The sequence below is a fragment of the Homalodisca vitripennis genome, chromosome X (genome assembly GCF_021130785.1).
Source record: "Homalodisca vitripennis isolate AUS2020 chromosome X, UT_GWSS_2.1, whole genome shotgun sequence".
NCBI classification, from domain to species: Eukaryota; Metazoa; Arthropoda; class Insecta; order Hemiptera; family Cicadellidae; genus Homalodisca; species Homalodisca vitripennis.
This window is the reverse complement of record NC_060215.1, coordinates 142,830,656-142,853,424: the sequence shown is the minus strand read 5'-3', so window position 1 is coordinate 142,853,424 and position 22,769 is coordinate 142,830,656. Positions and strand designations below refer to the sequence as shown.

The window sequence follows — 22,769 nt, the reverse complement described above, 5'->3', positions numbered from 1 at the left end:
ATACTGTAATCAACGAGTTACATTTCAATTTGAGTTCACCGGGATCAATCAACAATTTTATGAACTTCCTTCTCTGTGGAGTTGACAACAACTAAAACCAATTTTTAAAATAACACACATACGTTTTTGGCCAAAACTAGTCTTGCACATAAAATTACTTACAAACACCAAAGGTTGCTCTCTTCCATTGATTACTTCAGGCATAGAAATAGTTAACAATTTTTCTATGCTAACTTTGAGGTTCTGTAGCTCAAAAGGAAACATTTGCAAATGAATATAAAAATTTCATTTTGCCCCTACAACAGGAAACTGAGATGTTTTACAGAGGCCTCAAGTATTATCCTGACTGAGCAGTCCATTCGTCTGTCAGTTTTACTTCTTATCGTCTGTCAGTTCATTCGTTTATTGTTGTCTACATCCACCGATAAGTATGTTTACTTATTACACCTCTTTTAAAACCTTATATTGTTTTTTCTTCTAGGCCACTATGAACTTTATCTATATTTATACATTTTTCCCAGTTCTAGCAATTTCTTTTTACGTTCACGTAAACAACATTTTTAAACATCTTATTTCTCTAAGGAACTTATTTTTGAATTAATAGGACTCATCCTCTCACGCACAGGTGCTTTGCACGTATGTGAGGAAATATTTCCACAAACATTTAGAGTAGGCTACATATAAGTATTTACATTTTTTTACAATGTTATGTTTTTGTTTTAATTATAAAGTAATTTTATAATTAGTATGTATAAATTGTATAAATGTAAAATTGTGCTCCTATGATTTACAAATGTTTGTAACATAAGGGAAATAAAGATGTTTTTTGATTTGATTTACATACATTCAAAAATATCCTGTATAGATTCCAAAGAACAGTTTTATTTTAAGGCAATGCAATAGAATATTCCATTAACAAGGATTATTATCTATATATCAATGTCTTCAATTAATAAAAATCATAGTTATCTTGCTAAACCAGATTGATCAGTGATGTAATGGCGAAGATTAATAGATTAATGCTATACTTAATATTTATTTACCCTGACAATAATACAACACAGAAGGTAATTTTCTCAAAGTACATGACAGGTATAGAATATTTTGTTAAATATTCTACAAAAGTTATTCGGTTTTGTTTTGTATACATTGATTATTGTTTTGAAACAGTACCAGTATCATGACAGTCAGATTCCTCGCCCATGAGGGTGCTGCCTTCGAAGGCTATCGTGTAGTTGTCCTTGTTTGCCTGGCAGGTCAGCAGGATGTCCTGCTCCTCACAGTCCAATGAGTCTACGCTGTAGTTGGGCCCCGCCAGGCACAGCGGGCTCTCCCTCACTGGGGAGAACAGCGGGCCGGACTTGCACATCGACTCGCACTGCCCCTCCTCCTCCTCCTCCTCCTGTACAACGACCGACGTTAGCCAGTGGCACGTCTAACATTTGTAATGAGGGGGCTGGGTAGTTATATTTCATCGGAAAATACAACTAAAACTTCGATAAGTATGGATTACCAAAGTCTGCCGCAGTCCGCTATTATATGTGCATGTAGGTCTACTCAGTTAATCTTAGTGTTAACGGAATAACTGTTGTTTTGCATCATAATTTTAACTACAAAATGAACCGATTCAGTGGATCGATTGTATACTGTTAATCTTGTTAGAGTACATATATTTTTGTCCTTTCTGAAGTTGAAGCAAATTTTCTTTGTGTTCTGTATACGTCACTTAAAATGCTACTTACCAAATATGTTAATGTTATGTTAATTTTGTAAAATTGTAAATATGTTAATTTTGCAGATTTAACATTAGTTTAGAATTTTAACCCGTTCAAATATGACTAGAAACTTTTGTGATATATGTACGACGCCATTCTTACAGGCCACCTTCACACTAGGTGGCTTACCACCTTCACACTTTACGTTACAGATGGTTAGATTTTAATTTCTACATTTTGTACTTATAGGATAAAAATAACTATTCTGGTTGGTTTGGCCTTTCAAACTAAATCAGTAAAAGATGGAAATTACTTGTTAGATAATGACAGTCTCATAATTTTGGATTGAATATGTAACAACATTTTATAATGATTTCAAAGACATTGAACTAATTCAGGTCTAATTAAAATTGAGGTTTAATGAATAAGATATTTTAAAAACAAGAAGTGATAATGTTATATTTATGTAGCTTACTCTGCTGTTATCTTTGTATTCAAACATTCATCATCCAAAAATGTATGATTAACAGAAAAGAAGCACCTTCCATTGAGTTCATAAATTCATCACACCTAGCCCGTGACTGTTACCGTGACAGATCTGACACAATATCTGTGACTAACTCACTCTTGGTGTACGCACTGTACTAACCCACGGTTGGAATGCTTAGTCAGTCTGTTCCACAATCTGTAACTTTATCTTTCAACCACCACATCCTCTCTCTTTGGTGTATGTGGTTCCCAACAGCATCACCTTGAATGTGTGTTAATCTTATCCTTGTCTTATACTTATATCAGCTGATTTCTTTACTTTTTTATGATGAATCTTTAAACAGCCTATCGAAGAGAACATCAACAATTTGACCACATGATATTTTCTTAGGCTCAAAGTATAAATATTTTGTTTATATAAAAAAGTATACAGTGCACTAACATTTTTAGATAAACAGAAATTTATTTGATAACTGGCCATTATTACTTCAGCTGACATGACCCCCTACTATTTTTTCTGTAAAAGGAATTACTTTAAGAGGCACACAAGGATAAGACACAGTTGAAGATGTGATTCAAGAAGCAACAACAGCACTGAGCAGCATATGGAAATAAAAAGCTCATGAAAAATATGAACAGTGAAAACAACTGTGCAAATGCACAGCCACAAACGGAGAGTATCTTCAGTGGAACTAATATTAAGAGTAAGCGTAATCAACAGGCTTCTTTTCAGGGCCCTCTGTGTTTATAGATACATACTAAAATCGTTAGATTAGTAGATTTTGTTCAGGCCAGTTTTCCAAAGATTGCAACTGTTGATTCTGCCAAGTCTCTACATTTTAGAAACAGCGTCATATTGTATTTTTAAATGTACCTTGATCAACAGATGAGATGTTCACTCGTACGAGAAAAGAGACAGAGGAAACAACCGATCTAGGAAACACAGGACGGTACTTCATGAACGTTGAACAGCCCCTTAACAGCTTTCCAAATTAAATTAAAATTCGCCTACGCTTAAAGCATTTAAAACTCATTTGAAACGCTGTTTAGTGTCGATCTCGTTTTGTAGCGTGAACGAGTTTATGGCATATAACTGGGAGACCGCACAATCAGAAGACTTACTCCAGATTTGAAGGGAGAAAAGATTGGCGATAAATGGAGCAGAGTAAGTGTCAAAATGTATGTATAAATGAGAGTTCGATGTGGTATGTGTGTCGAAATTATTAGATAGTTGACGTTTGCTGTACAAATGTACTTTTTGTCTCTGCAATAAATATCTGACTACTGACTATAGTAAATAAAAAATACACAAATAACTGAAACCAGACGGACTGTATTAATCATGAACAAGATTTTCACAAGAGACAAACAAAAACTTTAAAGATGTTTGCTCACGAAACAGATTCATTTGTTTTGTTAAAATCTTTTTAGTTGTACCACACCTCAAATGTTGGCTTTTTCCACACTTTTATAGACTTAGCTCAAACACATTTCAATTATTTGAGCGTAAGACTTAGGAAATGTTCACCAAGAGTTTCATAGTTAAAGGTATTTAAGATTCTGTAACATTTGTTTCATTTACAATGGTAAAAATGATCTATCTGAAACAAAATCAAATACAAAATAAAATCTTCGGTTCAGAGTATTATAAACTAAATTTCACATGTGGTCCTGTCTGTTATTGGATCAAAATTCATAAGATTTAAAAACGAACAACATTTTTATTTTTTAAACAATATGATTAATTCAATTTAAACAAAAAGCTTTTCTATCATATGAATGTGGAAAACACTTTCTCAAATTCGCTAAACTATAAACATTCCTACATTTACATTTGAGAAAATTCCATAAATTTAACTTGAAAAATGAAAACCAACTTTGAGCCAGCCACCAATAAGTTTGTGCAGCCAAATCTACATATATCTGGAAACCATGAAAATGTTTTTGCTTTTCTCAAGCCAGCCAGGAATGAAATGAGTTTTCTACAAAAAGTAAAATTATATTTAGAGACCAAACAAACTTGACATTGTAAGTGTTAACTTTTAAGTTTTACAGCGTCATTAATATTTTATAGACCTAGGCAATAAAAACCGTGTTAAAATTATAGTCACGGCCTCACAATATAAGATTATTAGCTAGCGGTGTTAATTTCACTGTCAGCATTACAAATAATATTAATTTGGCATAAAAAATTATGAGGGTTATCCAGAAAGTAACTTCCGTTTTATAATAAAAAGTAAACCAGTGAAGATACACAAATGTTATTACAACTTTTCTCTATTTTTCTATATAGTCACCAAATATATTCAAGGACTTTGAATTGAACAGTCTTTGAAATACACTCTGCATAAAAATCTTCCTCTGTGAATGTAGCCAATTTGAGCATTAGAAGCTCTCCGTCACTGGCAAATCGTTGAGATACAAGCCACCACTTCATGTTCAAACAGGTGACAGTTACTCGGAGCAAAGTCCGGGATGTATGGGGAATGATCAAAAACATCCCATTTGAACTTGGCTAAAAGTTTATTTGTTCTTCGAGATGTGTGAGAGCAACCAGTTGTGGTAACTGCCGAGCACACAACTTGGGGTAGCCTAGTTTTTCTGTCACTGTCATGTGTAAAAGACTCCAAGATATTACAAGAAAATGATAAAAAAAGTTCCGAAATGAAGTGGAGGTTTTCAAGAACCTTTACATTCACTTTGTTCAGTAGGTCATCACTGATAAGAAAATATCTGCCACTCTTCTTCATCATGAATGTTTGTTCTTCCATTTAAAAAAAATCTCAACCATTGATAAACTCCACCTTTACTCATAATGTTTGGACCATAAACCGCAAACAATTCACGATGATCCCGGCACCTGAGTGACTTGTTGCCCAAAGACATCTTATAACACCACGCTCTTCACACTCACTTAGTGGAATTGTCTATTAACCTGTTGACGAGTGCGCACGGTATTTGCCGTGCCGCTATGACGGTCCATACTGAGTGCCTCATTGACCAGTGACAGACTTTTAGGAAGTAAAACAAAAAAAACTTTTAAATGTTAATAAACTTGTTTATTATAGTTTAAATGTATATAAAAATACATTGTAGATTGTTAAAACCAATAACCTCGTTTTAAAACTTTGCTAGTGTGTGATACTGCTCAAAACAAGGATATATACAAAGGGCGACCTCACATGTTGAACATTCATAGTTGGTTTCTTTTCTTCTTTGTCCAGTTCGAGTGGTGTGTTTACATGCACACATAGCACTGCTTGAGTAGTTTACGCTTCTTTGTGTCATTCTGGGGAAGTGGCCTTATAAAATGGCGACGTTGGAGGCGTAGCGGGTCTTGTGTCCCGCCTCCGTAAAATAGTTTTTAAAGTTATCACCAGGTGCCAACACGATACAGGACTAGCAACACTGTACAGCGACACTATTAGGAACAACTGAAAATTTCCAAAAATCTCCGCTAGACGCCACAATAAGTCAGTGAGAACGAACTTACAGTCATTAGTCTGCAACGGAAAATGCCGTGCTCCCTCATACGGGACCAAACGGCAAATGCCGTGCGCACTCATTTGGGTATGTTTTGTTGTACTCGTCAACAGGTTAAGGCACACATGTTTCGAAGTTATGGGAACAACAGAAAACCCACGAATGTATGATGATCCGCATTGCACAGTTAGGCTGTGTTTACACTGGCAAGAAGTTGCACAAGTTTTGTGCCTGACTGTAAGAATTACTAGTCTAAATAGACGCAAGAGTTTCTAGCGAGCACTGTCACAAGTGTCGGATAGTTGTAGCATTAAAAAACTGGAGAGCAGTATCAGACAGTAAAATTTCAGTTATGAATATTGCTGAGATATCACTGTCGTGTGTGAACAGACTCCCACAACAGCCAGCGATGCACTTCTTGTGCTGTGTATGAACGACCGTTACTTTCTGGATAATCCTCGTACTTTATTTTATCAAATGGTGCTGTCTCCAACAATGACCTCAGAGAAAACTAACCTGAGAGCTGGAATGGGGGCTAAAGGAACAGTCTAGGTCAAATTTGACCATCATAGAGCCAGACACACTAGCAAACATCTCCCCTCTCCGATCGGGCTGCCAACATAACAACAACATAATGCATGAAATACAAACAACAACAGCAAGCTTGCAAACACAGTCCAGACATGCACTGAACTTTCTACTGTGCACGAGTGCAACCAGTGGGCAAAAACATTTCCTCCAGTAAATAAAATGTGTTTCTTTAAGAGTGATTGGTCACCAAAATATGTGAGGGGTATTATAGCTAGGGCTATCGATGATGCCATAGCCATCATTGCTGTTATGTTTAAGTGTGTTATATTTTACGGTTACAGTTTTACGTATGTTTCTACCAGAATAACATTTTCAAATTTTAAAAAAGATATTTGGAAAGTAGTAAAAACAAATTTTTTTTAAGGTTACAATAGATATTTTCGTCAACATCTTAAAAATTGTTTGGTGACCAAACACTTAGAGGGGATTAAAACATCCCTAATTACTTAACATTTTTACAAGCTGTCTAACTGATATCACACCAGATTTTAGTACGATTCTAGAACATTTCATCTCTCAAAATTTAATTAAAACCAATAATTTACAGTCCTTCATTCATGTTAATATAAAATATCTGCAATTCACCAAAGATCCCAAAGCTAAAATAGGTGTCCATATCAGGTCAGATTGACAATCTGTATCAAATGAATTTTGTGAAACTTTTCGCATTAAATATTTGGTCTGCAAATTTTCAATGGGCTATTTTGCAAAAGGGTCAATGAATTTTCCTCATTAACTACACAGACAAAAAATGATATATAAGTGTTCCGAATGAACTAAACAAACAATCTCAAAAACGCACTGAAATTTCCAATAAACCTGATCACTTGACGTAAACAACTTATAAGCACTTCCGTAGGTAGCGCCAGCTGCAAAGTTGCCAGAAGGGTACAAAACAACCTATATTTCTAAGTATCATACCGAAGGAAATTTTCGTTTTGCGAGAATGAAACTTACATCACTAAAAGAACAGCTCTTTCTAAACATGTGTCGCAAGACTATATATGTTTTCTTTAGAAATATAAAAAATAGTAACTGCACACAGTTTAGAAAAATTCTTGCAAATCGGCAAAAGTAGGCTTGCCAGTATACAAGTTGGAGGGTTAGTAAATTTTTAGGAATTACTTATGGCTTGTAGCATTTTACCTTTTAGTATGACATGTTTTACATGATAACCCATTCAAGTACGGACGGCCCTGGGGCCGTCAACACAATCCTTAAAAATTTTCCGCATCAGTTTTGCTGAGGGTCCAAATGGGAGGGTATCATAAGGGTTCAAAATTCTGAATAATACATTTTCTCACAGGTAATTCTTTTTAGCTTTATCTAGTTGTATTGCATCCGTCTTTAATGTAAAGAGGCTGAGTCACAATTTTCGTACAAACAGACATTCTTTATTTTATTGGATGACACTGACATACCTTTGAGTCACATGTCTAATAGTTCATTTTAAGTGTGTAAAGCTAAAAACAGGCCTATGAATAACATCAAATTATAAGTTTTAACCCTTTTGATAGTCTGCCATTTTTAACCACAGCAAACAATGCCATTTGAGAGTGCCAACGGCTGAGTGGTCTAAGACTGGTCTGTGACCTTGCACTTTGTATCAGTACCATCGACCTTGTACTGTATCGACTCTCCCCCTTATTCTGTTTGATGAGATCCTCGCACAGGCCAGTGGCCCATGAGGACGGACAGAATAAGGCTTAAAGGGGATCAGACTCTTTAAAAAAAAAAAAATACCTAGTGGATATTCCTCTATTGATTTCCCTAAAAATTAAATTGTAAATTTAAACTATGCAATTTGGCTCCCTGCCCCTGGACTATAACACATAAAGCAATAAGCTGGCATAAGAAACTCGCTTGCGCCAAGCTGGACTTTCAGTTTTTAAAAAGCATCCAGTGTATAGCCCCCAGTGCAGTCACAAATCCATCTTACTTGATGTCTAAAGCAAATACATTTATACAAATAAGGCAAATTCAAATTGTTTACTTATAATATAGCAACTGGGAGCAACGTCTATGACTACAGACCACCAGTAAGGGTAGGATTCTATGACGCTACGTAACTTTACAATAGATAATACACAACCAATGTTACTACACTACTTGGGGTTGCAAAAAATATAACATCAGGCTGTGTTTTCGAATCATACATAACATAACAGAAAATATTCCAGTGGCAGCACCATGCTTCTACCCAAAACAAATTACGGTCTAATTTGTGAAGTGCTTTCTTTACTCAATGATACTAAAAGTGATTTTTATTTCTCAAAATATTAACCCAAATTTAGTTAATTCTGAGGATAATCTTATAGGAAACTCGATGGCGTGTAAATGTGTAGATTTGTATATTTATGCGTAAACTTGTATTTAGTTTATCTGTCTTACTATACGGTTGAAAGAAATAACTTTCTACTTCATATATGAGTATTTGAATTATAAGTTCAATTACATGATTTTTAAACAAATAAATTGTCTCTTAGTTATATTATTGTATTCCTTTACCACAGTTATAAACTAATGACTACCTAGGAGCCAGGTATAGGAGCCTATAGCACATATATTTGTATAATAACAAATAAATGATTGATTGATTAGACAGTAAAACTTATTACAGAAATAAAAAAATTTAATGATTTGTTGTTTAAATCATCTGTTTTGCTTGTCAGCTTTTAAAATATTTGTAAAGTGATCTTTTATACCACAACTTTCACCACAATGACAATGGTTGGAATAAGTTTCATCTACTTCAGTGTCCCCAATAACTTGCGTTGCTGATACGCAGCGTCTGAATAAAGTCTGCATGACATACAGGATGTTTCATTAGTACTCCCCTCACCGAGCATACAGCTAGTGTTGGCGTTTATTTGGTAAATAGATTAGATATAAACACTATTTCTGAGTTTTAACATGTTTTCACCATTTTGTCAGTTTTAAATAATGTTTGTTATTAAAAATATTCAAATCAATGTAAAAAAAAACAAATTCTTAAACAAAGTTAAAATGTTATTTAAAACAACTTAACAAACAATGCACCCCAGCATAACTGATCTACCAGCATATCTGATAACTACCAACCCGAGAACCCTTTTATAAATTTTAAAAGCAATTCAACCTCAGTTGCATTTTTCATACTCAATTTTGATATTTCTTGTGTAATGGTATTCAAAAACCATTGATGAATATAATTACCAAATTTGTTACCACTACAGTTATATATCATAGCTTTTTTGAATCAATAATGTGGCATTGATTCTTTTACAGTTGTGGACACTTCGGAAATTTATTATTTTATCCATCAATAGTACATCCAGGATACCTGAATTTTGACCAAAGCTTTTTAGATAGATTTACTGACTAAATTTTTAAAAAAAACCACAGCATACGTCATATCATTCCAAGACAGTAGCAAACATTATTGTGATGTTTTCTGAAACCATAGCTTGTTAGCCGTCATGTTTGTGAATATAGTATAATTATTATAAAAACGTTACACGTATTATAGGCTAGGCAGATTGTATTTGTAACTACATTCGTTATATAATTACGCTTTCAATTTTGCTACTACTTTCTAGACACGAAACTAGTAAATGGTACATTATTACTGGTAATTCATTTAAAGGTAAAATTTGGGTCATAAACATACAGAGCTGTAAATCGTGTGTTTGGCATTTACTGTAAACGGAACTACTACAAATAAAAATCACTTCAACAACCAATTAAGTGCATTTTAAACCAAGCCTTGAAATTTGACATGTATCTCCTCAGTCGACAATCTTTCCGTCACCATTATTTTATTTACGACGTACCTGCAGATCCTGACAACACATGGCAGGCAAGATGTCCTCTGCACGAAAGTCCTCCATGTCCACTTGGGCGAGCTGAGTGTCAAGGTCACGGGCAAGGTCATCGTAGCAACCCTCCTCGTAGCTGGCTGACAGGGAGAGGATGCTGCGATGTTGTGTCTCTCGGTACCTATGAAGTTACCACATATAATTGTGTAAATAGAGGCATTTTACTGTAACAACAAGAGTTCATTTGCATGTGTAAACAGTTTTATTCAAGCAAAAATTCTTTCTGTTCCAAAAATGTTGAAATCATATTGTCCAATTTAGCAATTATTCAATACATACACAATAAACTATCTAACAAAAATAAATAGTTTTAATAATATTTGGTTGAGAGTGTTTTGTGAATAAAGTCCAGTATTCAAAGAATATTTCCTTATTCGGTCAATGATGACAAAGTTGTAAAATATTGATTTGAGTTTAACCTAGCCAGCTATTTTGGGTGAAACTCCACATGTAAATGTAATTCTCACTCAGAGCTGACAACTGTATATATATAAAACATAGTTTACCTACATTGCACAATGAAAACAGTGCAACAATTTTTATGCTGTGTCATTACAAAGTATCTGATTTTCATGCTCGGTGATGATTTAGTTACCTTACTATATCTTCCTTCCTTCCGTACAAATGAAAGTGAGTAAAGAGTACCATCAAGTAAGTAGAACCAGGAGAAACGCGCACTGGCACTGCCTAACACCAATGAATCACTGATGCTCTCCAGAGGATGTAGACTATTTCACTCATCAACCAATCTCTACAATGAGAAGAGCCTAACTGAAACCCCACTTAGACGGACAAGAACCGAATATCACCACTTCTGCATTATTATTTAGTGAGCAATTTTTGTTCAGCACGTCGCAGTTCTCTCAAGACTTATAAAAATGTAACAGTTATGGGTATGGTCCATTAATTTGTAACCCAAGAGTATCCAATTAGCCTTGGATATAAAGTGTAACGTGACATAGAGGTTGTTCATATTGTCAGTTTTATTGGAAAGTGTTCTGGTAAAAGATTTTTATTGATGTTTTTATTTCTGGTTACCTGTGTCCCACTTCTTTCTTTTTTTTTAGACAAGGTTATTTTGCTTTGCTCTCCACCTCCCGAGCTGATTAGTCTGTTAAATGTGTAACGGAGTTAATGAAAATTATAATTGATTGGTTACTACCTTAAATTTCAATCACAATTTATAAGTTGAGGTATAATGTTCAGTGTCTAGTAAATTCTGAAAACATTAAAAATTTACTAGAGACCTTAAATACAAACTGAAGGAGTTTGTCAAAAGGAATTGAACGCTCATACTGCCGTATGAGTACTAATGAGTATCAATTTGACATCAATGCGTCTTCACAATAAATGTTCTCTCATGGTGGTCTTTGGGCCCATCCATGACTGAAAAGACTAAACAAAGTCGAAACAACAAAAGCACACCTCCATCCTGGAGATGGAATGGTTAGAGGATTCTCACACCAATCTCTCCCTTTCTTTTTTTCTTTAGGAGGATATTTACAACTATTCTTACTCAGGAATTTTGTTTGTAAGTTCTTCCTGTTGGTTCTGGCTCTAAAACTGTATTCTAATTAATTTTATTAATCTAGTGTGATGCTCAAGGCAAGGAAATATTTTTTTGTGGTATTGCTACTACAATACCTGTGTGAAATGAGCACCAGCAGATATCATTATCTAAGTATTGTATGTTACGAGGCACGAATAGATAGTAAGTACCATAAAGCCGATGCAACTCTGCTGTCAGTTTCTTTAGTTCATCAGCTTCTCACTGATACCATTTATAGCTAATTAGTTTCGCTTGTGTAATTAGTTGTGTGTTTACTTCACCTGTTCAAAATGTTTAAAAGAATTGATGGTTTATTAATCAGGTTTTTAATCCAGAGAATATCAAGGAAGCCTAAATACACCATCGTATTTACGGCTAAATTTCAAGAGCGTGTTGGGGTAATGAAATATTTGGTTATCCAGTTCAATGAATTAAGAACAAATGGCAATGACGAAACATGAAGTGGGAGGCATTCCGATGTGAATGATGATTTGGTTAGACGAATTTTTGAAACTGTGACATCGTAATCGACCACTCCAAGTATTTTAAACGCTACGTTCCTGGTGGGTTCTAAAACTGCTCAGACATGCACAGTAAAAACTTGGCAATACTACAACATTTTTTGCAGCGTACAGCTTGGACCTGACACCCTTTGACAACCACTTAGTTCTGCGTTCAAACGCAAGCTTAGAGGGAAGTGCTTTATGTGTAATGTCAATGTATAAAACGGATATAGATATGGCTGTCTTCATTGGGATAGTTTTTCTTTGCTTGAAGGTTTAGACAAGCTGAGCAAAATGACCAGCAATGGTTCCTAAGCAACAGTTGAAATTACGTAAAAAATTGTTTATGGTACGATCTTTTATCTTAAAATAAGAGTATTGTAAAAACGTTTTGATTTATTTCAAAACGGTTCATACACTAAAAATGCACCTCATATAAATTTAAACTTAACATGAGTTGTAGGATTCTGCATTTTTTTTTAATTAACTGATACTTGAAATAGTAGAAATTATTTATAGAGATGGTTTTTCCATACATCAGTGTCAGCTTACAGTATTCCAAATAGTTTTGTAATGTAAAATTTCTGTTCTAACTACTGAAGTACAATGTGAGCTGTGGTCGGTGGGTGCCCATATTTGAATCAAAATTTAATATTGCTTATATTTAGGTTGTTTTAATTGTTAAAAAGTCCACTATAGTCAGTTTTAAGTGATGAAGGCAGGTGAACTTCCTTTTTTGTCACTATACCTATTGTAAACTGTACTTCTTACTGAGGGCATGGGACCCAGTGATCTCCAAGCATTTAAAAAAATATAAATTTACTGAAAAGGGTTTAATTCTACTTATTATTAATGTAGAATTTAACTGATGTAGAAGTGACAAAATTGCATTAGGTATTGTTTCCCAACCTTCAGATAAAACAAAATTCTTTCCAGTTTAGCAGCACTGACAATGTTTACCTTAAAGAACAACCTATGTAAGTAATCTAATTCTGAATCAAAAATAAAAATAAACTAACCAGGAATTACAGTTCAATGTCAAGCCAACTATTTTACAGACTTCAAAATGGTGTAGCCACAACCACAGGGTATGTAAGTGTTGTGTGTGTGCCGTCCATAATAAACAACTCAACACACTAAAAATGGAAGTATAGAAATTCAAACTTATTTGGTATCATTAACGTTTTAAGAATAGTCTACTTTTTCTCACTTCTGCTTTAGTCATATGAGGAAAAAATTACACCTCATAGTTTAGTTTTTGAGTTTAAGATATTCAGCAGTGTGTATGGTTCAATTAAAAAAAAAAAACTTTAAACTTATAACTGTTATATTACTCGCTAAGAAAACTGTACCTAAGCTTGCGGATTCCTTGGCAGAAATACCCATGATACTCGATGAACTCACTTAATAAACAAGTTTCCTGGAAGTTGTAGCAAACTCCACTAAATAAATTATCCTCCATTTACTCTTCAAGCATCCACCAACAGTCTATGTCTGATAAGTAGGCTTATAACAGTTCACTACAGCTTTCTTAATACTACTCATTTTCTGATGTCCAAGCAAAAAACCCTGTAACTTGACGACACTAAACACTTAAGTGAGTACTTGTAAGAGCATCTACTACAGCCAGACGGCGAATCATTGACAAAAGAGTGGCCAAAACAAAATGCCTGCCGGAGCCAACTACCCTGGCACAAAACCAACTGGCGCAGATCTGCAATGTTTGGTGCCCAGTGCTACCACAGCCTAATACCTGTCTGCACTGTAACACAGTCCATCCTAGAAAACCAACTAGCACATATTTGCAGTCTTTAGTGCCCAGAGTTACCACAGCCTAATTAATAAACTACCTGCACTGTAACACAGTCCATCCTAGAAAACCAACTAGCGCATATTTGCAATGTTTAGTGCCCAGAGTTACCACAGCCTAATTAATAAACCTGTCTGCACTGTAACACAGTCCATCCTAGAAAACCAACTAGCGCAGATCTGCAGTCTTTGGTGCCCAGTGCTACCACAGCCTAATAATAAACTACTGCACTGTAACATAGTCCATCCTAGAAAACCAACTGGCGCAGATCTGCAATGTTTGGTGCCCAGTGCTACCACAGCCTAATACCTGCCTGCACTGTAAAACAGTCAATCCTAGAAAACCAACTGGCGCAGATCTGCAATGTTTGGTGCCCAGTGCTACCACAGCCTAATTACCTGCCTGCACTGTAAAACAGTCAATCCTAGAAAACCAACTAGCGCAGATTTGCAGTGTTTGGTGCCCAGTGTTACAACAACCTAATTAATACCTGCCTGCACTATAAAATTCCAATCCTACATAAGCAGTGCCCATTTTAATCTTCAATATGTTTATATCTTGGTAGTATCTTCTATTCTAAACTAATGCCACATATCTTATATGTTGCAACTATCAGCTCTAATTAATGGTTATTAAATCTTTGGAGGTAGGCAAAAATATCAGATCATGTTCAAAGTGTTTATGGAAAAGCTTTAAAAGAACCATTGTTTATACTACTTTATACTAGAAAGCAGTCGGTAAACTATAATCATTATTATATTATACTGTATTTGCGTAACATTACCTATTTTATTTCAAACCAATAGCACCGATGTATGCATCTGAAGTAGTAGAGATATTACCAATACATATTATTATATTTTAGTAGACCATTTTTGTCAAAGTTAAAAATTTGTCCAACCGTTTATATATCTTTACTTTACTAATACCCAATTAAGACTTGTGTGAGATTATCAATAATAAATGACAAATATAAAAACTTTTAGAATTACATTAACACTGTTCTCATACCAGACCAACCAGCAATATTTCCTGTGCTTTAATATTATTCACAAATCAAACGGCAACATTATCGTAACAAAGGACATTCTGAACAACGAAGTAGGCCAAACAAAATATCTAGGCTATACTTGACAGTAGATATAGCAAATTAGCACATTTATGGTCTTATCAAATTATTATCATTTACCAATTTTAAACATTGCAACTGACAAAGTAGTATTTGTTTTGTTTAATTACTCTTCACCATTTGCTAAGAAGCATTCACACAAGACTAAAAGGGACCATTAAAATAGATTATAAATTAAAATTTAAGCTGTAATTATTTTTTTACAGAAATAAAAGGTTTATCAATTCAACGTAAAATACTAAGTCAACATGTGTGTTAGGTTATAAGGGGTAGACTTCACTATAATGTTACAACACAGAATTAATGGTACACATTAAGAGACAGCTATATGGGCAAACATCTTGATTTTTATAAAAATAGTAAATCTTAAATACTTTTGCACTCTAGTTTTGGTTGCATTTATCCCATGAATAATGAATGCCCTTCTGTACACTTTTTAGTTTTGTTGATTCTGTTACTGATTGATTATGAAGAAATCTCAAACATTTTAAATTTATTATTGAAAAATGTACAACAATAAAATTATTAGTTTTTGGATGTATTAATTATTTATCAATGCAAACTGATAAAGAAACGATGAATTACAATAATAAATTAAAGTGTATGGAGAAAAATTGAGAAAAAAATAGGTTAAGTACATAAGATTTTTCATATACTTATTTAATAGCAAGATTAGTATGAATTGAGGACAGAATCTTTAGAACATGGCATGGCATATACCAGTGACAAGATGGTCAGGAGATCAAAAAAACATCACTTATGAATTTGTTGAATGTTGCAAAAGAAGTTACATTCTTATGCAACAAAATTGTCAAGTCAGACAAATCTTGCCAGAGAAATATTACAGTCGAAATTGGTGGAGTGGTGTCTTTGGCTTGGAAGCTCACTGGATTTATGTTGATTGAAACTCTGACTTCAATTTCAACAAAGATCTGGGCACTGCAGATGGTCATTGATGATTTTTAAGAGAAAGAACACATCAAGTTACTGGGAATAGATAAGATACAAGACTCGACGAATGAATCCTTGCTGCAGATCATCCATCCTGTCCTTGTACAACAACAGTAAAAGAGACCAAATGGGACTGGAACACTCACAAACTGTCTTACAGAACTCTGTGCAATCAACCAATCTCTAATGTGTTAACGCAAGCCAAGGCTCTAGTACGGATCATGAGAGACTAGCAGGAACGAGGGCTGCTATAGAGCAGATGACACTGGCTGAAACACAGGGAGGTGAATTTCTACCTAACCCAGTTCTCACTGGCCATAGCAACTTTTGAGCAGACCTGTTCAAAATGGGTCAGTTTGAATGTTCAGAATGTCCCTATGGTGACACGGAACAAGACGATAACCACATGTCCTTCTTTTGCAGATGATAAGAAAATGAAAGAGGGGACTCGAGATTACCATAGGCCAATTTTCACCTGACACCGTTGGGAAAATGGTCTGACACATATCCTTGGGACAGTGTTGCCCAACCGATGGTCTGATACCGTTGGCCCTCTGTTGGCTTACAGAGACAAGAGCCCTCTTGAAGTGACACAAAAAGCAGTCCCAAGAGGGAGTGATGCCTGGGTCGGTGGGACTTATAGTGGATGCAAGTCCTACTCACCAGCGGAATACGCTGACAGTGCATTAGCATTATCCCCATTATCACAATACTTTTTAACGAGGTAATATAAAAATGTTTGGAATTCATTAGGTGTGATGACTCACCCGTAGTCGAGGAACCACTGGTAGTCTGAATTATCTTGTATAAAGTCAACGTCCTGCGATGAAGTATTGCTCAGGTAGCTGGCGGTCGAGTCGAGGTTGTTGGAATTGCAGTCGGACTCTGGGCTGTGCAGCATACCATGGCCCAGTTTTTCTTCTCCAGCCGTAGTCATGCCTCGCGGCTGTCCGGCCACTCCTGAAAAATCGTTACCGTTTAAAGAAGGGTTTAATTTGAGCTATGACTAATGCTTGTTAAAATTAATTCTTCAATAAAGCAAATTATGGTGAAATAATGTTCTAACAATGAGAAATTTATTAGCTCAGTTCCTGAAGATGAGTTCACACAACACACATGATGTCAAGAGTTGCTAGGGAAAAACTCTATTTGGTTACTAAAATAATCATACTAAACTTTATTATAAGCATTAAAATAAAGATATAACCTCCACCTATTAATAAACCCAGTTTTAACCACATTAAGACACTCATCGCAACAGACTAGATTTGCATAAGCACGGTTGTATTGAAACTATCACCCAATAACTCTAATATCTTGCTTTGAAAATTGTCAGCGAGACATTTACGAGTCCGTACTCACACTCAAACTCTCAGCCCCATTTCACAACAAACTACCTGCAAAATCCGTAGGCACCTTAGTCCTGTCAGTGAACTATGAATTTTTGCAGCCTTCAAATGTTTGCCCATAAAGGGAAAAAATTAATAAATACTCACAAATGGTATGATTTTTCAGCAACTGCCACTTTAAAGACCTAGTAATGCTGATAGAACTGCTGGATGACCTTCTTAATGATACTAATACACCTGTATTGAACAAATCCACAACTCTCAATTTGAAAAATGAACAAATATTGTGATGTGGGTAAAGTAAATATTTACCTAGCAATGTAAAGCATTGTGATTCTGATATAAAGAATTTCTTTGTTGTATGTTACAATATAAATATCCATTTACTTATTGTATTTTCATGATTTTAGGTTATCAATATCACAAATAATGCTGAATGTAATCTAAAAAATGCATTATTTTAATTATGTAATCATCAGCGTTATTCGGTTCCAAATAAATTTTTGTTATTGCATTAATTTAGGATTTTAAATTTACAGACCCTCAATGTTTAGGACTATGAGTACTACTAAGGAGCATTAACTACTAGTCAGGTTTTAAAAGTATACTGAATCAAAAAATAAATATTCTATTTTAAAGAACAAAATTTGAATATTAATGATGATAAAACCATCATCAAAATTTGAGATTTTTAAAGTAATTCTCATACATACAACTCAGATTCCCTGGTGCATTAATATAAGGAACAAGTAGCATTAGGGGACAAAACATTTAATCCGATTAAAACCCCACCACCAAGGACAAAATTCTTTTCAGGAAGCTTCATGTGGTCTTCTGAGCTCTCAATGAACACGTTCACAGCCGTATAAATACGTCTTTTGGTGTCCAAGTCATGTGCAGAAAATGTATAAATGCATCCCTACATACAATGCGTAAATGCGTTTCTCAATTGGTAGCCTAGCAGACAATGTCAATAACAGTCATGGCAATAAAAGTTCTAGGTTAACATGTGTTAAAGTTTCGTTTGTCATATATGTGATTGTGAGTATTGCAAGTTATCGTGCTTAGAACAAATACTTGGCATATAAGTAAACAGGTGTATTGGAATTACTGCGTCTCCCATCGAAGATGTAATTATCTATGATGAATGAAACGTTTTATTTATAATATTATTCCACATTTATTACCAAATGCTATTACCACGTCTTCAACACAAAGAGTAACATAATATGATGCTATGTGCTAAAGACGTGTAATAGAAAAAGTGGTCAAACGTGAATGTGCTAAATAGAGGGAATCAGAATGAAGGCGGATGTTGTTCTGGATGACCACAAAGCTACTTAACGTTGACTTAATACGTTTTACTGTACCCTGTAAACATCAGCCACAACCCTTAGACAACCTATATAGCTATGGCTAGGTATATAGCCTATTTTAATGTGCAGTAATGCGGTAATATTTGTTGCAGCTTGAAAGGATGAAGCTACCTACTGTATAAAATCGGCACAAATTCAAGTTGTTCCTCAAACTACCATTTAGAGAATTAGACATAAGCTGATTTAGTGTAATAGTACAATCGCTTAAATACACTGATAAAAAGAAATAATTAAGACGCCAAACACTTAAACTGAGGTTAGGTTTGTTTCCCCATTCATTTTATTAAAACTGAAATTTAATCATAATAGCCCGATTTATTACACTTCAATATAAATAAATCCTAATCAGTAGGCTACATTAATCTTTCAAGGGTTGGATCAAAGTAGGATTTATATCATGACAAGTTATCAAATGGATATTACAGTCCTTATACAAACATTGAATGCTTAATTGGTTTACTATATATTTTAAATAATACCGCCACATTTCCAGTCATGAAATGTAGACTCTCAAAAAAATACATGAACATTTAAAATAATTCTTTATCTTGTATTTTAATATCTAAACACTTTAAAACTGAACAGAATTTATTTATCTACCAGATAAGGACCAAACAGCAGTTAAGGTTGATTAGGCTGGATCGTAGTACACTCACTTCCCGCTAAGTATCGAATTTATGATAACATTAATTTGAATGCGTTATCCCATTTTTACTATGGAATAAATGAAAATGAAAAACGCTATAGCTATTAAAATAAGTCAAATATATTGGCATACCATTATTGTACAGATTTGTACTAAGCGTATTTAAGGTTATGAAGAACTTGACAGTTGACAGTCGCTATGTCATGGTTAGGTTAGGATCGTCTGAGACGAGTTTCCTTTGCTTTTCTCCTACTGTTTGTAGTTATTGAACCACATCTCGCCACAGACTCTAGCGAATAAATAACTGCACATGTATATAATAAATGATTTTCTAAGTGAAAACTTATTAGGCAATTTTGTACTTGGACCCAAATAACAACATCTTAAAAGAAAGTTTTGGATATTGTCATCAGCTTTTCTTTGGCCATGATTACAAGATGCTCCTAACTTCCGATTCAGATGCTTATAAATCTTGTAGATCGTTCCGTGGAATAATTAAATACTTTTTCAAATTGTTATCCTTTATATCCTTTCCCGCACAATCAGAAGGAAGGTATATTTCATGTTTGATCTAGAAATATCAAACAAAATATGCATAAGTCTTTTTGAAGATTATTATGTGTATAATAGTATGACGACCGTAATGGTTAGCATGTTAATCTTATAAGTTTGGTGTTGAAACTTATTTCTTTGGACTAATATTTTATATCTAGGTTATTAATAATACATATGATGTATATAAACAAGCTATGCAGTAAATTTAAATAAGACAACGTTAATACATATTAGAAAGTTAATATAATCTTTTTTAATTGGTTGACTTTTACAAATGGGTCCCTTGAGTGGGAATTTTTGAGCCCATGGAGTTGCCATTGAGCCCTGACCTCGGTCCACGGGATTTTATGACCTTTTTCACTTTTTATATTTATCATATTACCACATATTAATGGGACTAGTACAAGTAATTCACCCATTATGTGGTTTGGCGAGGTATTTTTACCGTCTCCACCTCACGAAAGTATAGTTCGAGGACTTTAGCTGCGCGCGTGACCTTGAGTATGTGGTGATAGGCGGGAGGGGTGGCGGGGTAGCATTATGCGCTGCGTCCCGAAAACATTTCCTGTGACTCATCGGTAAAACCCTCCTTTCAGGAATCGTATTGGCCCAAATAACTCATCACATTCGCTACAATCAGTCTGTTTTGTGACAGTGCTGATTGTGGTGGAATTAAATAATAAGATAATACCAAATAATTGCAATAATAGGACTTATCCTTGTTTTTCAGTTGTTACAGCTTTGTTTAACGTGTTTTTGAAAATAACGTATTTGTCAATACTAATCTGCAAATCGAAATCGTGAGTTTAAAGTCGTTAAAGAGATTGTTGTGCCTTCATCTCAGCGGCTAGCACGTAAACGCAACCCGCCACACAGGCAGCGTTTATTTGTTGGAAGGGTAGTATTTGGGCCCTACGAGCACAGGTAAATTCCTCCAACTGTAGAGGGGACAAAAATTGAGTTCGGTATTTTTTTTTACCAGAAAAAGAAAGGTTTTAAACATTTTTGGATGAGCATAGAAACACGCATACAGAAAGAACAATGAATCATGGAAATTTGTGAATCCCCAGAGTCTGGATGTGAATCTTCAGTTTGGGAGTCAAACAAATGATTACTCCCATCCTTCGATATTATTGTTCATATCACGGCTACTGAAACAGTTTTCAGCGAGTCTAATTCTAAAAGGCACTCGAAGCCTAAGAATAAGGTAGTATTGATAAAAAACAAAATTGTGAACGTTTTAAAATGCGGTTTGATTAAAGCATAACTATAGAGGCCGCAAATGCACGGAGAGTCTCATGGAAGAAGTGCGTTTGAACCGCCTTATATACACTTATAGTAAATGTTTTGATCCGTTTAATACCCAACTGGTCTGACATGTATACAGATATAATGTTTCTGTCATCTTTTTCGTTTATGTTATATTATAATTTAGTCTCACTTCGCTACTAACCTTACATAATTTGTGAAAAATTAATATACTTTTTTGGTATATATATATATACTCAGTGTTAATTAATAATTTGAATACATTATTAATTTGAATAAACTCAGTGTTAACAATCAACAAATTTAAAAAAAAAAACAGACTATAAGTATTGCCTTTGTTGAGAATATAGCGTTCTAATACTTAGTTGTACTGAATGTATACAAAAAATTTCAATTCAATTTATTCTGAACTTACAAAGGTTTAATAAAAATACAAATTACGTAGCTTTAATCTACTAACAACTTTTTTGTAGTGGCAAAAAATGTTTTGTACACATAAAACAATGTTGCTTGTTACGACATCCATCCATAATCGGACGAGGAAAGTGCAGTCTTGTGGTTAACTGACTGGAAAATCGATTACTTCCTTCCCGAGCTCCCAGTTTGTGCTATTATGTTCAAGTTAATATTTCTGTAGCTTCCAGACAACATTCTAACATATATGATTATTTCAAGTCTTGTTCTTATTTTAGAAAGATATAATGTAGCACTTTTTCATAAAATTTAAAGCTATTCGTACACTATTAATTAGTACCGACAACAGAGGGGGGTTTTGGTTTTTTTGTCGATGTTCTTTTAACTACGAGACTAAGATATATTTTATCTTAAGTTGTCTACATAACAATAATATGCGAGGGGAAGATGAAATCTTCTGAAAAGATGCATTTTTAGAAATAACTGTAATACTAATTCACATTCCATAATCTTTAGTTTTAAAACCCCAAATAAAAACAATTTTGCTGATTTACAAATGATAGGATCTTATCGTTAGATTCAGATGAAGCTTAAATCCCATATGTAATTAGGGGCCCTCGAATGAACACGTTTGCTTAGAGATATTTATCTCACTTCAAAAAACCAGATTTGGGCACATTCCTGGAAATAACAGCAAATCGTACACTTTTACTGTTGATTGGAAAAAAAGACTGAACATCGTGTTATTCTGGTTATTATTGCTGCATATTAGACATATATACGCTAAATATTTGATGCAACAAAAACAACAAAACGTAGAATATTTTCATTTCATCTATTCTAATTTATAATTTCTTAAAGTTTTGATCCACATTTTCCAAACACTGATGCATTCAATATCTAACAAATGACTACCGTCTCAATCAAACATTATATACTCCACTGTATAAAACTAAGAAATACAAAATTTAAAAAACTGAACCTCTGTGGTTATTCAACACAATTTATTTTCACCGGATGAAAAAGCGTCAGGGAAGACTTGAATAGGCTCTCAAAACCGTGTTTAACACGATTAGAAACTAC

General features: G+C 34.4%; 1 protein-coding gene across 10 annotated transcripts in view; it reads right to left on the bottom strand.

The window, feature by feature from the left end:
* The window catches only part of LOC124369951, a 197,609-nt gene that overhangs the window by 37,388 nt on the left and 137,452 nt on the right, over window positions 1-22,769 (bottom strand). For 8 of the 10 annotated variants that reach the window (XM_046828162.1, XM_046828163.1, XM_046828155.1 and 5 more), the window contains 4 exons: window positions 16,845-17,037; window positions 10,091-10,256; window positions 6,204-6,299; window positions 1,174-1,402 (listed from right to left, as the gene is read on the bottom strand). In XM_046828162.1, the coding sequence (XP_046684118.1) occupies window positions 1,174-1,402; window positions 6,204-6,299; window positions 10,091-10,256; window positions 16,845-17,037 (684 nt within the window). Of the gene's footprint in view, window positions 1-1,173; window positions 1,403-6,203; window positions 6,300-10,090; window positions 10,257-16,844; window positions 17,038-19,580; window positions 19,602-22,769 lie in introns of those variants that run through there. The other 2 variants (XM_046828165.1, XM_046828161.1) reach the window with 2 other exon arrangements.